Source organism: Eptatretus burgeri, chromosome 10 (assembly GCF_056783735.1).
Source record: "Eptatretus burgeri isolate ZD-2024b chromosome 10, Ebu_testis_v1, whole genome shotgun sequence".
NCBI classification, from domain to species: Eukaryota; Metazoa; Chordata; class Myxini; order Myxiniformes; family Myxinidae; genus Eptatretus; species Eptatretus burgeri.
The window spans coordinates 90,946,272-90,969,948 of record NC_140970.1 but is presented as its reverse complement, the minus strand read 5'-3'; the positions used below and the strand labels follow the sequence as shown (position 1 = coordinate 90,969,948).

General features: G+C 43.7%; 2 protein-coding genes across 17 annotated transcripts in view; one reads left to right on the top strand and one right to left on the bottom strand.

The window, feature by feature from the left end:
* Nucleotides 1-23,677, top strand: part of LOC147019097 (chloride channel protein ClC-Kb-like) — a 106,485-nt gene that overhangs the window by 64,626 nt on the left and 18,182 nt on the right. For 6 of the 12 annotated variants that reach the window (XM_085899367.1, XM_085899369.1, XM_085899368.1 and 3 more), the window contains 6 exons: nt 12,613-12,746; nt 12,834-12,907; nt 16,958-17,029; nt 17,673-17,762; nt 17,987-18,073; nt 18,400-18,796. In XM_085899367.1, the coding sequence (XP_085755493.1) occupies nt 12,613-12,746; nt 12,834-12,907; nt 16,958-17,029; nt 17,673-17,762; nt 17,987-18,073; nt 18,400-18,465 (523 nt within the window). In that variant the 3' untranslated portion in view covers nt 18,466-18,796. Of the gene's footprint in view, nt 1-12,612; nt 12,747-12,833; nt 12,908-14,725; nt 17,618-17,672; nt 17,763-17,986; nt 18,074-18,399; nt 18,797-23,677 lie in introns of those variants that run through there. The other 6 variants (XR_015062630.1, XM_085899363.1, XR_015062631.1 and 3 more) reach the window with 6 other exon arrangements.
* The window catches only part of EPO (erythropoietin), a 45,266-nt gene continuing 43,591 nt past the window's right edge, over nt 22,003-23,677 (bottom strand). For all 5 annotated transcript variants that reach the window (XR_015062632.1, XM_085899376.1, XM_085899375.1 and 2 more), the window contains exon 6: nt 22,003-22,766. The gene's annotated coding sequence lies outside the window, so the exon portion shown is untranslated. The remainder of the gene's footprint in view (nt 22,767-23,677) is intronic.

Sequence of the window (23,677 nt, the reverse complement as noted above, 5' to 3'; positions counted from 1 at the left end):
TTGACGCTTGGCCACCACAAGCCAGTTATCCCTGTGGTAACTTTTCTGACACCTCTTGCTTAAAACCCAAAAAGTCAAAAGGATCGCGAGGCCACGCTTTCACGGTCTGTATTCGTACTGAAAACCAAGATCAAGCGAGCTTTCACCCTTCTGCTCCACGGGAGGTTTCCTTCCTCCCTGAGCTGGCAGTCAGTCCTGCCACTTGTACATGAAATAGGCCGTTTTCTTGCACTTGCAAGTGGCTCAAATTTATATGGCTCAGGGCCAGAAACTCCATAGAATAAATTCCCATCATCCTCCGACTCGTCCTCGGCAATATCGGAATTAAAACACTCAATTTCATCGCCGCTGAGATCACTCTCTGATTCGCATCTCGCCATCGTTCACACGCTGTTTCCGAATGTTCACGAAGTTTTCGGAGAACGTGATGTCATCGCATCTTTGGTAACTTCCGGACTGATTTTCGATCACTCACAAAAGTTTTGACTTAAAAGTTAATTTTATCATATTTTGAGTTTCAAATGTAAGAAAATAATTGCCCAACGATTATTAATGTGCTTACAACCTTCGAATCACGTGAAGTCATCAGCGACCCATGGCCGTTTGGGATACTTTTTCCTCTCTCTTTAAATACTTTTACTCTCTCTGGGATACTCTTTAAAGATTTGGGATACTTTTTACTTTATTTAAATGGTTAAACCCTTTTTCTACACTTTCTTACAGTGATAAAATGTGGTTCTGTAATGTTTGGATCAGGACAGTTTGAGACAAGTCTGTACTACTCCGTCATGGCATAATGGATGTGTTCGAACATCGACACTCACGAGAGAGAGAGAGAGAGAGAGAGAGAGAGAGAGAGAGAGAGAGAGAGAGAGAGAGAGAGAGAGAGAGAGAGAGAGAGAGAGAGAGAGAGAGAGAGAGAGAGAGAGACAGACAGACAGAGAGAGAGAGAGAGAGAGAGAGAGTGAGAGAGAGAGAGAGAGAGAGAGAGAGAGAGAGAGAGAGAGAGAGAGAGAGAGAGAGAGAGAGAGAGAGAGAGAGAGAGAGAGAGAGAGAGAGAGTCCAGTGGGGTGCTCAGTCCATGATTCAGTGTTTTTTCTGAGTCCATACCAATACCGTGCACATTTGTTTGATTTTCTTCAAGAGCTCTTTACAATCCCAAAATGAAAGTGTAAATTAACTGCAGAACCAAAGACAAAATTCTCCTGCTTTCAAAATGGTCAAGAAGAATGGGAAGTCAAGTGCTTTGGATGTGGAGCTGGTACGTACATCTCAGTGGTAAATAAAGGTGTTATTGATTTACAATCTCATGTGGACCCAGACAAACACAATATTTCTGATAATAACAAGACAAAGAGCAATCAGCGATTGCAGACCCTCATCAGGACTTGTTCTGTGTGGTGCGTTGTGTGGCGTTTGTGAACTGGTGTGTTACGTGATTAATGAGACACAATTAGAACTGCCACTTCATAAATGCTGGCAGTGATGATTGGTTCAGCCATTTCAAAGAAGATTTTTGAAAGGTTTGTTTAAACTACAATATGGCTGCCAAATCACGTGACCAATAACATCAAAAAAAATTATAGTAAACCGTTTTATCCAAAGATGACCCTCAAAAATTTTCATGCCGATCGCATGTAGCGTTCTACATATGAGGCCCCGCGAGGAGGAGTGATGTAAGCGATATTTTAATGATATGATAATGATAGGCTCGGATGATAGGGGAAGGGTTAAAATAGTGCTATATGGCATTAACTCCAAAATGGCCGATGTGGCCCTTACATCACTCCTCCTCGTGGCGCTTCATATACAATGATGATGTCTTAAGGAGAGCACCTATGACATCATAAAAAAATCACACTCATTCTACATGAGGAGAACTTGCCATGTGCTAAGTTTCAATTTTTTCCTTGGTGTAGTTTAAGAGATAGAGGTCCAAATTTTTACGTTTTTCCAATATGGCTGCAACACCACATAACTTATAACGTCATAATTATCAATAAAACATTCTACATGAGTAGACGCATCTAAGGTGACAATTTTGTCTCAATACGACAAGGAGTTGCGGAGAAAAATACGAAAGTTCTTTGCGGATGAACAAACAAACAAACAAATAGACAGACAAACAAACAAACGGACCCAAATGCAATACCCTCTCCTTCGGTGAGGGTAATTAAGTATTTCAACTGGAAGGATGACGGTGTACAGTCAAAATTAATCAAGGTCTGGAACACACCTCATGAGACTGTCGATACGATTTCTCAATACGTAAAGAAAACTCTTGAAAAGAGTGTCCTCTTTTTCAGGGTGTTCCTCTCCAGAGTGTCCTCTTTTTTTCATATGAAAGTTAAAATAGGTAACTCTACTTACAATCCATGTCCTCGGTGAGATTTGAACCCAGAATCCCTGTGGTACGACACTAATCCAATGGCCTTACCACTCTGACACTGCACCACGAGACAAAAATGAAAAAGGATGCAGAGCTGTTACTACAAAAAGTATTGTTACATTTGGGGGGGGGGGAGAGGGCAGTGGGGTGGGGTTAGATATTACCACATAGTAGATAGAAATGTATAGGCTATAGCACAGCATGGGTGCATGTACGAGTAGTTTGCCCATCTCGATGTAATAAGTAGGGACACGTCAGCTTAAGGAATGTTTTGTTTGAATGTGCACCATACAGGGGGTGGTGTGTGGAAATAATTCGTTGGGGATTGTGGTAAAGGAAATTGTGCATGTAACCCTAATGTAAACCTCTACCAAGGGTGCTGGGAAGACTTGGCAAGAGAGGAAGAGAGGGGCGGAGCTCGGCATGCCTCTGGGGGCGGAGTTTTTCACTGCCCCGGGAGAAGACGGAGGAGCTAATCGGACGGTAGGGCACATCTTGGACGTTCGGCGAGTTGTGAGGAGAAAGAGAACTGAGGAGGAAAAGGAGACTGAGAGAAGTATCTGAGAAAAAAGGGTCTGAGAGGATTGAGCTCGGAGGAGAACAGGAATTGTGAGGAGACCTCGAAGATCGTCCTGTTTGTCAGCCTTCACCCTGTGCTTGTTCGCCTGCCTGCTGCCTGTTCATCGTCTTGCCCGTCGTCCTCCTCATCCCTCGTAATCGCCTGCTCATGGCTGCCCCTCCGTCATCAGCACACGTCTTCAACCCACCGCGATGCCACCATTTCCTGGTTCTTTCTTTTTCTTTGGGTTAAAGGAAATCAACCGGTTGGTTTTACAAGAGCTAAGATTCTCATGTTTCTCCTCACAAATGCGCGCGTCTGTCGTAATTCGGAACATCTCCACAGGAGTCAAAACTGTTTGGAACATCGTGGGATTTTACCCTCCCGCCGCAACGAGCTCATCGTAAGTTGAACCGTTGACACTAGTGTATGTAAACAAGGTCGGGATGGTAATAAAAAATGATCATGTGAAACCATCCCTACGACCCTACATCTTTCTTTAAATATAATGGTCCCGAGAAAAGAAAGTTATATCGTACGACACATTTTTTGGACGAACATCCCGATATCCTTTTGCATTTTTATCTCCACCACCGAAGGAAGAAGGAGGTTGCATTTTCACCCCTGTTTGTCTGTTTGTTTGTTACTTGTGGAAATTGAAGACTTTCCAAGTATATTAGTTGGTTACGTCTGTTTTTTGTTTGTTTGTATGTCAATCACCTAAAGGTCACAGTTTCACTCCGATCTTTATGAAACTTCACTACCCGGTGTACTGGTAGTGACTTGATCATAAGCAAGAAACCTGTTGATTTTGAGGTCAAAAAGTCAACACATGCCAATTGTCTAAAATCCTCAATTTTCATCCGATTGACTTGAAATTTGAACAAAATTTTCATATCACCTCACTGAATTTAACCACCAATTATTTTTGAGGTCAACATGAGGCAAAAGGTCAACATAGGCAAAATTTCTTAAATCCTCAATTTTCATGTGATTAACTTGAAGTATGAACAGGATTTTCATAAAAATGATGATCAAGTGTCACATGGTCTGGCAGCCATATTGGATTTACCCCAAAACCTATAAAAAAAATCTTCTTCTCCAGAACAGCGAGACAAATCGAGTGGAAACTTTACACAAGTGTTTCCTAAGCCATTAGTGCAGCAGATAACTGCAAAATACCCCTAGAATACTTGGGTTTGTGATGCAAGCATGAAATTTGGCACAAATACTCTCTTTGGTCTACTGTGTTAAAAAAAAATGGCACTGGCCACGAAAAAAAATCAAGATGGCGACCATTTTCCAAGATGGCCGCCATCCAAATTGAAAAGTATTATTCCTAAAGCAAGTATTTGGATTAAAGACAATATTTTGAGCGTATACCGAGGTTTTAGGGGGTCAAAGAATCTAATAGGAATGTTGTCTGGGCTCTAGTACATAATCAAATGGTCAAAGCAAAGATGGCGTCCAAGATGGCTGCCATAAAATCTATAAATCCTAATATTTCAGGAACTGTGCTGAAGATATTTTCTTATTTTCATCAGAATATCTTATGATGCAAGCATGAAATTTAACATAAATGATCTCTAGTCTCCAAGGATCACTCTTTATGCAAAAATATTGCTCCTGCTGAAAATTAAAATGGCTGCCATTTTCAAGATGGCTGCAAAGCCGTATCTCCAGAAAAATCAAGCTGGTAATAATCATTTATCATTTCACAAAATTTAGTGGTAAAATACTTTTATTTCTGATTTATTGCATAAATGTTCATTTGTTTGTCATATATTGTAAAATTACCTGTCACAACAAAGATGGCGTCCAAGATGGCCGCCGTAAAACTTAAAAATATCTCATCAATGAATAAACATAGAAATACTAAGTACTATAAGTCAGCAAATAGGTAATAAAGATAATGGATTTCATTAGAATTATTACTTATTTTGTCAGATTGCATTTTAGAGGGTGGAGGAAAGCTTAGCATAATTATAATAGAGTGATGTCAGCGCACAACCAGGGCACACTGGTGACGTCACTGCTGTGTTACTCAGCATGGGGTTCAGTGTCAGCTGATCTAGCTTTACTAATGCTGTAGTAATAGACTAGTAGTTGTAGTATAGTTTAGCATCCCAAATGCTGTCTAACAGCCCCATATCCAGTAGCTAGTGAACAGTAGTTTGTAGTTACTAGATTTAGTTAGATGGCCGCGCCTGAATTGACAGGGTGTCCCAGCGCGGGAGAGCTGAGCCAAGGGTAAGGGAGCTATACATGACTTGCTCATGTAGTTACCCAAATGGTGTACAGATCACACGGGACTTAAATGACACTGGATGAATGATCGGGCTAGGTGTAGGTCACCCGAACCTCGTCGTATCCCATACAGGAATGTGCATTGATTAAGGTGGTAAAAGGATAAACCCTCGGCCTTAATCAAAATGGCAGATGCGAATCCAATTTTAGCCAAGAGGCAAACAGACTGGACTAGATGCTGTCTTTGCCAAAAAGACAAAAAGAATGAAGCCCTGACTTCCCCTCCTACCCATCATGTCCCAGAACATGATGGGTATACTATGCTAGTGACCAATATAACTCTATTCAATGAAATCAGTGCACCCCCATTGATTTTAGACCCAGCTAGACTGAATGAGGGTGGAGGTATAGAGGCAACGCTGAGAAGGAATGAGGCAAGGTACCACATGAGTTGTCGGTTGTTATTTAATAACACTAAACTCGATCGTGCCAAGAAATGTTGATCCGACTCTCATGGTAGTGAAACAGATGAAGGGCATGTGAAGCAGCGACGAACTAGCCATGATGGTCAAGTATGTATTATGTGTGAAAAGACATCACCTGAATCTGACCTTCGGCAAGTTATGACCATGAACTTGGACAAGAGGCTGCACGAGTGTGCTCAAACACTGAATGATGGCACGTTGTGAGCAAAACTGGGTGGTGGAGATGCCATTGCCCAGGAACTAAAATACCATCGTGCCTGTCTCACTGCTCTGTACAACAGGGAGAGATACCATCTCAGAAGTCTTGAGAAAGACTCACATCAAACTAAGAAGGAACCAGATGTGTACCCACTGGTTCTTTCGGAATTGGTGAATTACATTGTTGAAACCAGTCTGAATTCAGATGGTCCCACAGTCTTCCCCCTTGCAGATATTTACCAGTTATACCAACAACGTCTGGCACAACTGGCTGTTGATACTCCCACTGTCAATACCACCAGATTAAAGGATAAATTATTGGCTGAAATACCTGAGCTTGAAGCTCACAAAAAGGGAAGAGGTGTGCTTTTAGCATTCCAGAAGGATGTGGCTTTGTCACTATCAAAAGCATCTGAATATTCTGATGCACTTGTGATGGCTAAAGCTGCAAAAATCTTTAGACGACACATACTAGACCATCAATCAAGATTTGATGGCACATTTCCTGAAGGCTGTGTTAAAGATGCTATACCACCCATTCTCCTTCAATTCGTCGGGATGGTTGAACATGGAGCAGACATCAAATCACAGCTGAGATTTGGGGCTTCAAAGTCTGACCAGGCCATTTCCCAGCTGCTGCAGTATAACTGCTATTCCCGATACAAAGAGGGAGCAGCAACACACAGACACTCCAAAGACAGAGAAACACCATTCCCAGTATACATGGGTCTCTCTATCTTTGCCAAAACAAGGAAGAGAAGCCTGGTAGAAATGCTGCTTGAGCATGGCCTCAGCATCTCCTATGACGACTAACCGTCCATGGTTGATTTTCCCTTTGCAAAATGGGAAGAATTTTTCTGTCCATATCTGAACCATATCTGTCAAGTTAGTAAACCTTAAAAAAAATCTTGATTTTGTTCCAAACCCTAGTTTGTGAACAATGATTTATAGGTATTGTAGCAGCCATCTTGGACTCCCATCTTTGTTTCAGCAGTATGCATGGGAAATAGGAATGTAAAACCATGTCCACCTAATTAGTTGATTCCAAAAACCTAGGTATAGATCCAAAAATTATGAGTCTATGTCTATTATTTCCTGAAATATGAGCATTGTTTTGGTTTTGCGGCAGACATCTTGGATGCCATCTTTGTTACAACCATGCTGTGAGGTGTTACATTACAAAGAATAATCATGCTAAAATCTTAGACACAAAAAAACTTTGGTTTACACCCTGAAATGAAAGCGAGAGAAGAACCTTCAGAGTGTAGGCTTTATTCCATTTGATTGAAGCCGCTTCTACGGGCACATCCGGGAATACAGGTGCAGCAAGGAGTACATAAGCAGTAAGGTATACACGTGCAACTAATCACCGCAAAATTAATCAGTATAAGCACGGAGTCCGATATACTCTCAATTCTCACCATTCAACGAGCACCAAGTGAGCCGCCGCCGTAAATGACAATGCCCCTGGGACAATCACCCCGTCCGCGCGGAATCTTAGCTTTATCTATTCCGTGCTCGAGCCGTACGACATGTGATCACACGTCACGTCCTTCAATTCACCACATTTTCCCCGTCTTTAAAATGCAACTAGAGGCCCAACTAACGCACCATGATTGCTTCAGCGCTATAGGAGTATACATTTCAAGCAACGCGAACTATCTAAACTACAGAAGCACACATGCTAAGCAGTGAGGATTATTTTGAGTTGTAGGAGCATGGTAATGAGCATCGATATATGATGTAACGAGCATATAGGAGCATGAGCATCGAGGATGCCGGTAATCCCCTTTACAGATTGAGTCGGCGAGGGGGTATTATCCGTCTTTACCTAATCCCCTTTACAGATTGAGTCGGTGAGGGGGTATTATCCGTCGACCTCTCCAGGAGTAAATGGCGGTTTCACTTGAGGGAGGCTTCCGATCCTCTTGGTGAGCCTCGACTCGTGCCGGAGATGACTCCTCGATCGCTCTCAGGTGGAACGCGGCAGCTCCGTAGCCACCGTTCCCGGGTGGAGTTCCTGGGGGGGGGAACACCTGGGGAGGGGATGTCAGAGGGAGGAGTGCCAGATGGTGGTGTACCTGCGGGAGGAGTACCTGAGGGAGCCAAATGGCGAACCGACACAGTGGTCTCCCTGCCATCAGGGAGTCTGACATGAGCATACTCTGGATTAGTATCGATGAGTTCGACCCCCTCCACCATGGGTTCATACTTGCTTTGTCGTACCGGGCGTTTCATGAACACTGTTCCGGGATGGGTTAGCCAGTTGGGCACCGATTGGCCGTCAACATAACGCCGCTGGTGAGTAAACATTCGTTCGTGAGGAGTTGCATTGGTGGACATGCAGAGCAAAGAGCGTATGGAATTCAGAGCGTCGAGAAGGGTAACCTCCCACCGCTCGGGGCCCAGTCCTCTCGATTTCAACGCCAGAGTTACGGCTTTCCAAATAACTCCATTATATCGTTCCACCTGCCCATTACCCTATGGGTTGTAACCCGTCGTTCGACTAGTTGCTATGCCGTGCTCTAATAGGAACTGTTTTAGCCCGGCCGACATGAAACACGGCCCTCTGTCTGAATGTATGTACGAAGGTTTCCCAAACATAGCGAAGAGGTCAGAGAGACATTTCACGACAGTGCCCGAGGTCATATCCGAGCACGGAAATGCGAAAGGGAACCTTGAATATTCATCAACAACAGTGAATATGTATTTGTTGTCTGCCTCGGTCGGCAGGGGCCCTTTGAAGTCAATGTTTAGTCTCTTGAAGGGAGAAGTGGCCTTGATCAACCTGCCAGAAGCCGTGCCATAGAATCTGGGTTTTAGTTTAGCACATACAGGGCATGAAGCATTCATTTGTTTAATATCTTCGATAGAATAGGGAAGGTTTTGTCTGCGCACGAAATGTGCCATTCTGGTTACCCCCGGGTGGCACAGAGACACATGGAGGTCTTGCAAAGCCTGACTGATTGTCGCCGAACAGTAGACCCGAGAGAAGGTGTCTGCAGCAGGGTTTTCCCTCCCGGGCCGGTAAACTATGTCGTAACAATAGCAGGCTAGGTCTATCCGCCATCTCATAATTTTTTCATTCTTAATTTTCCCGTTATTTTTCCCATCAAACATGAATGCTACGGATCGCTGGTCCATGACGAGCGTGAAGTGGTTTCCCAGTAAATAATGTCTCCATTTACGTAGGGCTTCGACAATAGCGTACGCTTCCTTCTCTATTGCCGAGTGTCTCTGCTCGCTTCCAGAGAGAGTTCTCGAGAAGAACGCGACGGGTCGCCCAGACTGATTAAGCGTAGCAGCGATCGCGTGATCAGAAGCGTCTGTTTCCACCATGAAGGGCACCGAGCTATCGATCGATAATACCACGGAATTACTGATATCATCTTTGAGGCTGTGGAAAGCTTTTACAACAGCGGCATCTGGTGGGAAGTTTTTGCAATGCACTAGGGGATGTATTTTCTCGGAGTATTGGGAAATCCATCTTGCATAGTAAGCGAACATGCCGATCACCCGGCGCATTGTCTGCAGGTCCTGAGGTGGTGGTAGCTCACGAAGTGGGCACAATCGTTCAGGATCAGGCTTAATCGTGCCGTCGGCTATTGTGTAGCCGAGAAGGTCAATTGACCTTGCCGAGAATACGCATTTCTCGTAGTTGAGGGTCAGATTATATTTTCTAGCAATGCTCAAGAATCTGTCCAGATTCATATCATGTTCCCCCTGATCCCTACCGCACACTGTGACATTGTCCACGTAAACAAAAGTGTCTTTGAGGTTTTCATCTGAGATGATGTCGTCCATAACTCTTTGGAAGCAAGCTACTCCATTCGTGACACCGAACGGGATCCTCTTAAATTGGTAGAGGCGTCTACCTGCCTGGAACGCGGTGTAAGGTTTGTCTTCCTCTCGGATGGGAATTTGATGATAGGCGCTTCGCAAATCGATGGTGCTGAATATCTTATAATTGGCCACGCGTTCGACCATCTCGTCTATGCGCGGCAAAGGGTAGGCATCGAGGTGGGTGAAACGATTGACCGTTTGGGAGTAATCGACAACCATTCGTTTCTTATGATTCTGATTGGCGGTGACCAACACCTGTGCGCGCCATGGCGAATCGCTCGGTTCTATAATTCCTTCTTCCAGTAATCGCTTGGTCTCTGAAGCGATGAAGTTCGTATCAGCAGTGGTATATCGCCGCGATTTGATCGCTATCGGTTTACAGATCGGCGACAAGTTAGCAAACAGCTGGGGGGACGTTACCTCTGCGGTGGTCAAAGCATTTAAAATTAGTCGAGGTTTGCTTCCTCCAAAGGGTATTTCGACGCTCGTGTGCTGCTTGAGGACATTATGACCAAGAATTACGTCTGCGCATAAATCACGAAGCACCAGTACCCTTACATCCCGATGCGTGTACCCTTTTACGTCCAATTCAACATTGCAGTACCCTCGTACGCGGGACTGTAGTGATGTGGCGGCCATGCATACCGTATTGTCTGTCGGGTGGATCTTCCATTCTCTGTGTCAGGGGTGCCCTGTGGGGTTCCTTGAGTTTCCACCGTAGCGGCGTTCATTAGCAGCATCGGTGTCCCAAATGACTGAGATTGCTGCTGAGCCGTATCCATCGCTCGAGCCTGGTCGACTACCTTTTCAAGAGTGGGTTGCGCTTTCTCCAGTAAGCGTTGCCGTATGTGGGCTGACCTGAGCCCGTGGATTAACGCCTCTCGGGTCGCTTCATCTCGGTGTTCCTCGGCGGATACGGCCCGGAAGCTGCCGTCTTTTCCCAGCTGTCTCAGAGCTTGCAGGAACTGATCGATGGTCTCCCCGGCTGCTTGCTTGCGTGTGATGAGAATATGTCGTATGTACACCTCATTCTTGCGCTTCACGTAGAGCGCCTGCAGCACGTCGATCACTGCATCGTAGGTGTCACACTCCGAGAAGAGCCTGTATACGCTGGGCGAGACATGATTCACAAGGGCGGCCAATTTGTCGGCTGCCTCTTCGATGATGGTCAGATAGTGTGAGAAGGAACGGAACCAATGCGACCATTTCATTTCAGAGTCAGTCGCGTTTGGGTCTGCGTCGAACCTCTCTGGTTTGTAGATCTTGTCCATCGTTGGTTGAGAGAGCCGAGAAAACCAAATGGAATAGATTGAAATGAAAGCGAGAGAAGAACCTTCAGAGTGTAGGCTTTATTCCATTTGATTGAAGCCGCTTCTATGGGCACATCAGGCAATACAGGTGCAGCAAGGAGTACATAAGCAGTAATGTATACACGTGCAACTAATCACCGCAAAATAAATCAGTATAAGCACGGAGTTCGATATACTCTCAATTCTCACCATTCAACGAGCACCAAGTGAGCCGCTACCGTAAATGACAATGCCCCTGGGACAATCACCCCGTCCGCGCGGAATCTTGGCTTTATCTATTCCGTGCTCGAGCCGTGCGACATGTGATCACACGTCACGACTTTCAATTCACCACACACCCTTAATGTTTTGTTTTGTTTCATATATTTAGCTGCAGAAGAGGATTTTTCTGTGCATATGGCGGCCATCTTGAAAAATGGTCGCCATCTTGGAATTTTGCATGGCCAGCGCCTTTTTTGAAAAAAGTGGACCTCAAAGAGTATTTGTGCCAAATTTCATGCTTGCATCACAAACCGAAGTATTTTTGCAGTTATCTGCTGCACTACATGGGTGTACAAGTTTGTTAAGGAATAATCGATAGGTCACATGGTTTGGCAGCCATATTGGATTGAAGAAAAAATATTAAAAAAATGTTTTCTCTGGAACCGCTTAATCAATCGATGTGAAACTTCACATTTATGATCTCGTAGTGATGGAGAACACGTTTTAAATTTCAACTTGATTGGACACTGGTCTGGCAGACAGAATTATATACTTTTTTGATATGGGTTATTTTTTTATTTTTTTTAATTATTATTATTATTATTAAATAAGGCTCACTTTGTTTTGGCTGGATGGGTTTGAGGGTGGCTCCTCCTGATGTTTTTATCCAGGCTCCTCCTGATGACTTCATCTTTGCTTTTTTTCTTGTTCGGGTTCCTTCTGATTATTCCAATGCAGGACTGAACCTATTTGGTCTTCCATTTGATTTGAATTGAATTTATTTTAATCCCCATTCTAAATTCAATTGAATAATGAATAATAATTTTAAAACGTCATGGGTCAGGGTCAGGTGTCCGATCAAAGCGGGGTTGCATCAAAGCGGGACGTCATGGTACCGGTCATCACTGCCAGCAGTTATAAAGTGGCAGTTTGAGTTATGTTTCTTATTAATTATGTAATACACCAGTACACAAACGCCACACAAAATATTCCACACAAAACTCCACAAACACCACACAAAACAAGTCCTGATGAGGGTCTGCAATCTCTGCTCTTTTTCTTGTTTTGTATGTAGCGGGTGGCACCAGCATTTTTATTTCCACACCATCGCTACATACATAGAGAGTACTCGTGCACTCTCTGATAGAGAAAACAAAAAACAAAGAAAAGCAGTGATAGCTCAGATTAAATTCTTTAAATTATGAAGAAAATATATTTTTCCTCTTAACAACTGTTTCACACCGTGTGTGTGTGTGTGTGTGTGTGTGTGTGTGTGTGTGTGTGTGTGTGTGTGTGTGTGTGTGTGTGTGTGTGTGTGTGTGTGTGTGTGTGTGTGTGTGTGTGTGTGTGTGTGTGTGTGTGTGTGTGTGTGTGTTACAGAGCTCATGGGATCTTGGTGGAATATTTTATGGACAAGGACGTGGTACCCCTTCCAAGTGGAGCAAGTCAAGCACAACTGAATCAACTTTTCTGCTCGGCCAGATGCTCAGTGTACCCTGTGGTCAATTCTGCAGGTGGCTCTTTGTGTATTAAAAAAAAAACTGTCAAATTGAGCTACATGATATTGAAGCAATGTCTTTCTGTGTTTCTGTTGCTTACAGAGAACCTGATGCTGGTGGGATCAGTGAAGAGAAAGGAACTTGCCGAGTGCTTCATCCGCCTGCATAAGCAAAAGGTCAGACTTGACTTTTCAGCCAAACGGCAAGCTATAAAGTGTGCCATAGGGCACATGATGACCCCCACCTTTTGGTTTGGGCTCGGCAGGGATTTTGAGTGTTCTTAACCCTTAGATGCATAAGTGGGTCAAAAATGACCCAGATTGGCTGTTTTCTTGCAATATCTTTTTGCACTCATGCATCTAAGGGTTAAAGTTGTATTGCATTGAAAATGTAGGTATGTTAGGTTATAAGATGTCAATGTTTAGTGGTCATCAATCGATTACAGATTTGCAGGCTCACCTGGAATATAGTTCAGCTGAGCTTATGGGATGGGACTTCGTCCGTTCGTCAGTCTGTCTATCTGTCCGTAAACACTTACAACTTCTTCTCCAAAATTGTTCATGGAATTGTGAACAAACTTGGCTAAAATGATCTTTGGTGTGGTGGAACTCAAGTTTGTTCATTGTATCTTCCCACCACCCATCCACCTATAAGTATGTCATCCTGAGATTTAAAAGCCACAAAAGTACATGAATTTCGATCTAGTTTGGCCACCATTTTGGATTACAGGAAAACCTTTAACAATCTTCTTCTCTCAAACTGCTTAACTGAGCAATGCAAAAGTTTAAATTTGTGATCAACAACCCAAAGGAAATATATTTTGTTTATATTGACGTCATCAGTTCTGTGAACAATGACATCATCAGTCACGTGGTGCAGCAGCCTTTTTTGGATTATAATAAAACCTTTAAAATCCCCTCGGAAACCACTTAACTCATCAATGCGAAACTTTCAATTTGTGATTGACTTCCCATGGGAAACATTATCTGTTAACAATGACGTCATTAGACATGTGGTATGGCAGCCACATTGGATCATAAGGAAAACCTTGCAAAATCCTGTTGGATGAAACCGCTTAACTGATCAATGCGAAACTTTACATTATATGTGATCGGCTCCTCAGAAGAAATATAATTTGATAACAATGACATCATTGGTCACATCGTCTGGCAGCCATATTTGATCAATGGAAAATCTTTCAAATACATCTTCTCTGAAACTGCTTAACCAATTAATGTGAACCTTAAAATATATTGTTATAGATTTCCGCCGGTTCGGCGTGCGCACGACCTTTTCAGCCCAATCCAGGCCGCACGTCCACCAAACCCGACAATCTAGTCGTAGCTTCCGGACAAACACCGAAATCCAGCTACGGGTGTTTTTAATACACCATAAACCAGCCAACTATTCTGTCCACGCGCTACAGGGTCAATCGCCGAATTATCGATATACAGAACTATTCGCGCGGACAGAAATTCCGGGAGTTTATACCTCGACGGGGCCTGCACGAAAGCGAGCCGCTTAAGCGGCTCGTTCCGTATGTGAATGCCGAGCGGTTTTAATTCGCCAGATCCCGTTGGACCAGATTATTTTATCGGCTTTGTAATCAGCCAGCTAATTTCCCGAACGCATCATGGCAGTCAATGGAGAAAGTGACGCAACGAGCGGGTTGACATTCAAACCATGGGTAATTTATTCTCACCCAGCACGTAAGCAGTCAATGGGGGAATCGGGCACAAGACACGAGCAAAAGCCTACAGCCGATGTCTATTATGCAATGTACATACAGGCACTTAACAACACTTCTACTTAAAGACAAGGTGCCACAGACTTTCATGCAAAACCCAAAAAAGAAAGAACCGGGCTCGTGAGCCTTTAATGCACTCAGGGCCGGGATGACTGGAATAGGCCCTGAGAGACCGGGCAGGTTACCTCGTCACCCTTGTGGTGACTCGATGGGTCTTTTAACGGCAACCCCTGGTGTCTCCATTCAGCCCGGTGCGTCGCGAATGCACCAGTCGCTTGGGCGGCTTGACGAGCAGCTTGTACGGTGGTTCTCAGTCGTCCGGCCTTCACTGCGGCCTGGCCTAGACAACGACGCATTGGAGGAGCGAACGGGTCTCGACCCCAGCTTCCTGCTGGTGAACCTTCCAGCAAACGGACTCCACTGCTCTCGCCAGCTCCCATAGGCTCTCCAACCCTTCCACTCCGAACTCCAACGGCTCAACTCCTGCCGGTGGCTCGGCATCTCTCCAACGGCTCTCAACTAACCGCTCTCCAACCCAGCTAACACTCCAAACTTCAACGGCTCAACTCCTGCCGGTGACTCGGCGTCTCTCCAACGGCTCTCAACTAACCGCTCTCCAACCCAACCAATACAACAACAACGCCTTGTTGGCGAGCGAACGCGGCCCTTTATAGCCCCAAGGGGAAGGGCCGCGGTGGGCTTTGCCACCTGAAATCAGCGCCCTCCCCCTTTTCACCTTTGAACCTTCACCCAGGCTGGATCCGCCCCGAACAAATGCGGATGTGGTGGAAATCGCCATCAAACGCGGACGCGGTTGAAATCACCAGTTTCACACGGACGTGTTCGTTGAGTTGTTGTTGTTGTTATTGTTGTTGTTATTGTTGTTATTGTTGTTGTTGTTATTGTTAAAATAAAAGATAGAGAAAGAATAACGGCTAACTCAAAGATGCACAGCCCGGCACACGAATAATTCCCTTTATACATCGGTGGGGAAATCTAACCTGGAACACACTTACCGAAATAACTGACCTCTGGGGAACGTGACTGGTGTTCTGTGAATTTCCACAACCATAACAATATGATTGACTACCTATAGAAAAGTTTGATTAAAAGATGATCCGAAATACAATACGGCCACCATTGATGTCATAATACATTGTGGGAATTATTTAGAAAAATATGAATTACAGACACCTTGGAGTTGCACCTTATCAAATAGGGCTAATTTTGACACAACAGGAAGTGACATCATCATACCGGAAGTGGACAATATCTCAAAAACTAAAGCTAATCGTCAACAGGTCAATACTACCTGACGTAAAATGTGTACATTCCAAATCCAGCTCTTATTTTTACCATGATCCATCTGTCACTCCACTTTTTGGCAACCACCCAGATGAGCTATAGGACCATCGGTCCTCAATATTTTTTAAATTGGCATGGGGGTTGCGAATAAATGTGGCTGATTGGTCACAGACTCGCTGTCATCTTCGTGCCGAGCAACCAGTCTGAGAATTACAAATAATTTATTCTTACCACCCCTTTGAAACCGCAAAAGCTCAGGTTGGTCGTTTTTGCCATTCCCGTCTGAGCACTTTCATCATGATGTGGTGACCACAGGTTCGAATCCTAATTCCGATACTGTTAAAAAAATTCACCTATCTACCAATGTCCACATAATTGATGTGAGGTAAACTAATGTATTTGTATTATATGTAATAAATTCACAACCCTGGAAAAAGCAAGACAAAATGCATGGGTTTTGGGAAATTTAGAGACAAGGGATTGTTGATGATTTTAAGGCACAACAACGGATTAAATCAACAAGGCGTTGATTGAGGTATGCTAACTGCCATGGGAGAAAAGGAGAAGCTGACCCTTTGGGCATTAACCCTTCGTCGAAGCAAAAGAGCAGGCCATAGTTTGCTTGTTGGCGAACAGCACTGGCACCTTTCATGTGTCAGACCTGGATGGGAGAAATGTCAAAGCAAACTTTGGGTTCTATAGGCACAACTTGTTCACACATTTAACTACAGTATCTATTCAGCATTATGTGTTTGCATAAGATGATTCCAGGTTGGCAGGATGGCAGAGAGTTATGCACACTCTGAGCCGTCTAGTCCGAGTTTGAATCCTGACCCAGCTACAAACTGTCATCCTGGTGTCTTACAGGCAGGTTTAGGCAACAATCTGTGCCCGTCCCTTGGTGTACGTTAAACTGGGCGTCCGGTTTGCCAGCATTAGTTGGTGGAAATTAAAGAGATCACGGTGTCCTTCATGAAGACTTTGCAAACTATTGCCAGAACTCGTGCCAAATTCCAAATTCCTGTTCTAACCTGTAGGAGGCACTGCATCAGTGACAGAGCCGCACACTCAGCCAATGATGCCACCCAGTAGCCGAAGGCTGCACATGAAATGAAATGATCGGGTGATTCTGGTTTGGCATGCTTGCCAAATTTGAGTCTCACATCTTGCGCAGATCATCACCGTGGAAACCAAGACTTTGAATATCATTGGAATCTCTCACGATGAAGCTGAGTCAATGGGCCCGGTGCGTCACCATCGCTGACAGGTCGATGGTCTCTATCTTCTTCCGCCTCATTTCTGGTCTTGCAACCTCTGCCCTCTCCATGCTCTGTCCCCCCAAAGTACCTGCAAGATGCACGCGGTCCACCAGTAGCCTCCTCCTGGTGAAACTGCCAAAATCCAGAACCACTGCTCACCTTCATTCATTTATTCCTCTCTTTTCCCACACTCTCTAAAATCTCATTCTTTTCTCTCGGTCTTCAAGACAGCTGTTCACCACCATCCAAAGTCATGATCTTTTCCACACCCCGTTAAACCACCCCCAACCCTCCCAAAATTTTGTTTATGTGTCCATCTTTTCCACTCCTTGCGTTCTCCCCTAACCCTTATCGTTATCTGCATCGTTTGTCGTTTAACTTCTCTGTCTTCATCTACCTTCTCCCTCCACCAGACTATTGACATTTCCCCCTTTCTTCTGCTGTTCCGTTTGTTATGTTGTGCCCTGATCTGTTCTGTGTCCAAGCTCTTTCACGAGCCAAGACCATGTATAAAAAAAACAAATCCTGCACATCTTCTCATATGCTGCCTGGAAAAACAATCAGTTAAACATGGTTAGAGCAAGGCTCATTCAACAACTGTCACTATCACATGCTACCCTTTGTGCCCAGCCAGAGTCTCTGACTTCCAGTGGTTTATCGGACTGGTGCCATATTGAACCGATCACCGCCCAGTTGTCTCCTAAAAGCTCTTTGTACCAGGTACAGTCTGTCATGTACGTTTCACAGAACCTCTGTAAATCACTCAAGTAAAGATTCTGAAATATTTTTTTTATTCATCCAATCACCTTTTACACCTACCTTATTCATTTGGTAAATAGTGCTTCCCACACCAATAAAACGACACAATACATAGGCCATGACCCAGTTTTGAACAGACATGGAACATCTCAACTTTATCAACAAATATGTTTGACTTTCCACAGGCTCATAGGATGTTTGAGCTGTTAGGTCTCCAACAGTTGTTTGTGACCTCAAGTGGTCAGTTGAGGGGGGTTGTGACTCTTCGAGAGGTAAGTTGATCGCGCATACAGTTAACTGATCACCACCACATTTAGATAGGGGAGCATCCAACTTTTTTTTTTTTTTTGGAAGACATCACCATATAGAATGATTAGGCACTTCCTTACAACTGTTTCAGGCAAAGTATCAATCCTTACTTCGTATGCCATCAATGTATGTGACCCCAGCCATCTCAACCATACTTCTCCTGACTGTGGCTTTTGAAGATTTCTTCTTCTTTTTCTTCTTCAAATTATTTTGTTTTGTCACTAAAACACTATAATAATCTAGAGGTATTTTAATGCAAATATCAGTCGTTGTCGTCATTGTGTTACAGCTGAGAAAAGCTATTGAAGACCTCGCCAATGGAGTCATCATACCTTACGTACACATCCATTCATGAAGGCTATCATGCCAGATACAGAGGGAGGACAATTGCTTCCACAGCACTATTGGACACTGTTTAACTTGGGCCATTGATATCACCTCCCTCCCCCCCCCCTCCCCCAATCCACCAAGTAAAATTCAAGGCAAATTTAATGTAAAGATGAGGCCTCAAACTTTCATTCCATGATGACACCAGCGCAAGCAATTCTGGGAGAAAATTTGAGTGTTTCCCGATAGTGCTGGCAGCCTTGCTACTTACTGGATGAACCATTTGTCACCATCCAGAGTGTAACATTAACCAAAGGCTGATTGAAAGTGACTGTTATAAAATAAAATATTGAAACTTTCTCAAGTCTGCATCGATTCATGAGCACTGAGCACACATCGCATCACAAAAAAAATTGAATAAAACAACTTGCTCTCATGTCCAATCTCTAAGTCTAAGCCATGGTGAACTGAATTGTATGTCGAGGCAGTGTCCATCGAGCAGCTTGCTTTGTCATTGTGGAAAGCTAACACGACCAGGGGACAAGCTTTGGTCATTCTGAAAGGCTTGCAACATGTGTCCATCCCAGGCAAGCCAGAAAATACAATCAATCAAACTTTCACACCAATCTCCAACCTGCCCGTCTCCTTCAAAGACCTTGTGGCACCTTGTTAAGTTTGTCTCTGATGCGTACTCTTCCTCGATACCTCCCCAACTTCAAATTACATCAGAGCTGACTCCGCTCTAAACAAGGTTGTTTTAACTCGGTCTCTGTCTCCCTTCGTACCCACTGACATTCATACATCCGACAAGGTTGAGAAAGTTCTGCCTTGGCTGTGACTCTACATTTATGACAGGACCAGATGGAATGAGCACCAGTGGTTATGAAATCCTGCTTTGCTGATCTCACTTTTATCTTTTGTCTGTTCTATAGATTAGAGGTCACCTCCTATCTGCTTGAAAGACAGCCAGCATTACTTCAACACACATCAAGGGTGCAAAAACAGATGCTCCCAATTATAGGCCAGTTATTTTACTTCCAATCAAAAGCAAAGTCATGGAATCTATCATTGTAGCTGACATAAAGTCCTTCGTGTTATCAAATGACCTGATCTTTGACCTTTAGTGTGGATCCCTTCCTAGCCACTCAACTTTGGACCTGCTGCTGCTTCATCTTCTCTCTATCTCAACAATGGATGAGGCTCTGAATTAACCGAAAGGTCAAGGCTGTATCTGTAGATATGTCGGGCATTCACCATTGTCTGGCACTCTGCTCTGCTTTCCAAGCTTTCTTCCTGTGGAATAGAAGGCAACCTTCTTTCCTGGCAGGGTGACTTCCTCACCTCACACAGTCAGTGTTTAGTTCTCAAATCAATATAATCCTCTCGTCTCCTCTTCCAGTCAAGGCTCCATGCAGTGCCCCAAGGCAGCTACCTGGGTGTATTCCTGCTCCTCATCTATATTAATGATCTCTGTGATGCTTTGGAAAAAATCCTCTTTTCTTTTTTTAAAGATAACTCCACATTACACAATTGTACATCTCACTGACAGGTCAGCAGCAGCCGCTTCATTCTCTGCTGACCCGGAAAGGATCAGATACTGGACTCGCACTTGGAATATGTCTTTCAAACCAGGAAAATCATCAAAAGAACCTACATATCTATTTGCACAATCCACCACTGGAGCAAGTTGTAGTCTTTCAAAGCTTTAGGGCTTGATCATTAGCTGCGACCCTCTTCTGGACACACCCTATATCCAAAGACATGCATACCGCTCCCTGTACCCTCCCAGAAATGTTGTGACCAAACAATGTGAAATGGTCATTTCACATCATCTCAGCAACAAAACAACCAAATTAGAATTTCGACAGTTCATCGGATGGTTTCCAAGTTAGGTATGATGCATCAGGTCAGGGTCAGGTATGGGAGCATGTGCCAGAACAGCGCGTCGCTGCGTCCACTTTCCGCCGGTACTCCAGGGGCCTCTGTCTGGCCATCCCCCAGGCAGATGCCAGGCCCATCCCCATCTCCTTGAGATGATGGTCAACCTGCTGCAACCACGAGGCACGTGGTCGGCCCACTGGCCTCCTCCACTCATGAGACTTAAAAATATTGATCTTCGTAGCCAACAAGCCACACACAGTGTTCCTTGACAGTCCTGGTACACAATGGCACAGGCAAGACCTTTACCGCTTCCTAACTGGCTCCTCATTTCAGCGGTGATTTTGTGCACCATGCTGAAAAGGGTCTCACAGTACACATTGTTGTATGCAATCACTAAGTAGTACATGCTTGGTCAGTTGAGAGAGCATTGGACATACTGGCTGAACTGGGCAGTTATCTTGTAGCTAGCTGTTCCATGGTTATTAGCTCCACCACCAACGGTGGATGGAGATTATGTTTTCGTCCATCTGTCTGCCTACCTGTGTGCAGGATATCTCAAAAAGTTTTGGTTGGATTTGCATAAAACTTGGTGGACAGGGTTGGTTGTGTGACAAAGATGAATTGACTCGATTTTGGTGAAGATCTGGATCCCAAAAGGAGGATTTTCAAAGTGATTCTTCATTATTGAGTGATCGGGCCAAAAAGGATATGGCACAGGGTCTCAAAACATAATGGACGGATTTGGACGAGATTTGGTGGACAGGTTGGGCAGGTGACAAGGACGAACTGATTTGATTTTGGTGAAGATTCAGATTCTCATCCGGATCCGGTCTATCAATGGGATACAGAACATAAACTGTCAAAGAAGTCCATCCCACAGGTTGAGCCTTGAGGGTTCTCTCCAAGCACTTGTGTCTGCCCAAGTACATGCCTTAGCACCTTGCATACCTCAATATTACAGAAGACCAGCAGGTACCCACAGCAGATACTTTCGCTTTACACTTAAATAAATTGTGTAATAAGTACTGGCAAGCATTGCAATGTTCACATTCTTCTTCTGTAATTACGTTTTATCTGTTCAAAAGATCATTAATGCAGTTTCACCCAATGATAATGATCTTGACAGGCAAAAGAAATCGTGAAAATATGTTACCTCTTGTCAAAATGATAAAATAAATCTATCAAAATGTCCTCAGGGTCTGATCACTTCAGGGCTTTGCCACCCACCTTTATGACAAGGGCAAACCATTTCATATATGCCCGGGTTCTCCTTGTGGGAGAGACTGAGCATTCCTTTATGCTTGCCAGTCATCACAGAAGCACTGTCCGATGAAAACGACAGCCATCATTTGAGATCCGTGTTGACATCAGTTACAGTTTACTTCGTTGTTTCAGCAATGTTCTCGGTTCATCAATATGTACCGTCAGGACCTGTACCCAACAGACAGGCAGCTACACGCCGACTTCGGGAGTGTGCAGATCAAAATGGCTTTGCAAGAAGGGAACATTGCAAGCACACAGTAAAAAAAAAAATCATGTCCCCAAACAGGTTCATGCAAACCGATGTAAAATAACTTGGCACTAAAGCCAGCATTCCTGAACAAACTGGCAAACAACACGATAGCATGCCCTCTGTTATCTCGGCCGATCCCTAGATGCCCTAAAATAAATGACCATAGAAATGTCCCTTTTTATTTACTGCTTTATTATTGTTTCAACCTGTACCACATTGTAAATGTAACAAAAAAATAGATCTAAAAACCTTGTACATTTGCTGTATATAAAAAGATAGCAAATAATTTAAGCATAAATAATGGCGAAATTAGATCGCATGTGACAGACAAAAAGAGGAAGCCAAAACAAGCCCTTTCCCTTAATTACATTCATTACACCGTCCTAACGAAGCACATCGACGTAGGGGTGAGACAACCCGCCAGATCAAGGACTAGTTTTGAATTGATAGTCAGCTGTTCTGTTTGGTAATGCGACTGGACGTTGGTAATGTGCTTCAAATGTAAATGTTTCAAAAGATTGCTGTTTGAAAGCTGCACTGTTTGATGAAAGTAGGAAAAAAAAAGGCAAATTCAGTCCCCAAAAGCCTGTAGATTTGTAGAATATTTTACCAGACATCTTTGGGATAAAAATAGTAATGCTCATAACATATGATGCCAAATAAAAACACGACAGTTCAGGACCGACACGCCACAGCACCCAGGATCATAATTTTGTCCTTTTTCCTTTGATTTTCCTTTTAAGAGTCGGCTCGAGGAATATGCTTTAAAAACTTGGGTAAATTGCCCGTTACAGATAAAAAAATATATATGTATAAAAAAAAAAATCTGATGTGCACGGAGTTTTTGATCCATATGTGAACACCGATGGCAAATGAAGAACCAGTAGATAGATGTGCAGTAGCTGGAGCAAGACGAGGTTGGCATTCTTCATGAACTATGGGAGTACAAACGAATATCAAGGCAAATTATACCTGTTCAAGCATTAAATTAAAGAGATGAATAATAATAATGATAATGATTTTTTTTTTTTCCTTCTGTATAGCGAATATGAGCTTCTTGTAGACTTTTAAACACATCATCATCAAAATATCCCATCAAGTTTCACTGTTCATCTCGAATTTACAATACAATCTGCTGTGAAAACAACAAGAATTAGGAAAAAAAAATAATGCCGGTCATCAATAATCACGGGTTTTAGGAAATATCTCTTGAGTTATAAATGATGATGAGTACAAATATAGAAATATCATTTAGATAATGATGATGCAGAGCTCATCAGGAGCAAAATGCAGTTGAGCAAGTGATCACGCTCCGAAATTTTCTCCTAAGCGAGCGAATACATTGAAGGGGAAGTAACTCCATTGAAGCAATAAGACAAAAGGTTGTTTGATCTAACAAATTAATGGAGGAGTTTGTCAATGTACAAACAAAACAATGATGAATACAGGAGTATATGACATTAGACACAAAAATTGAACAAGTCAATACAGAACACTACTGAAATAATGTTTGTACACAAATAGACAATTTAATGGTGCAGGTTAAGAATGAAGGGACCACAGGGAAGGAGAGAAATGCCTTCGTTTTTCGGACGGAATGCTTGAATAATTTGTGGCCTGGGAAGGCAAACGGGGCATAAGCCCGGAGCGATATGGCGCTGCCCTCGCCCTCATCAGGCTTCCGGATGAGTCGCATGATGAATCTGAAATTGAGGCATCTCTATTTATTTATTTTATTTTATTTTGTATACCTTGTCGAGGCTCGTATGAGAGCTAACACACAACGCACAGCAAGGGGGGGCATGAGACAAGAGGGTGGGAGTGGGAAGGACAAAACAGTGGGGAA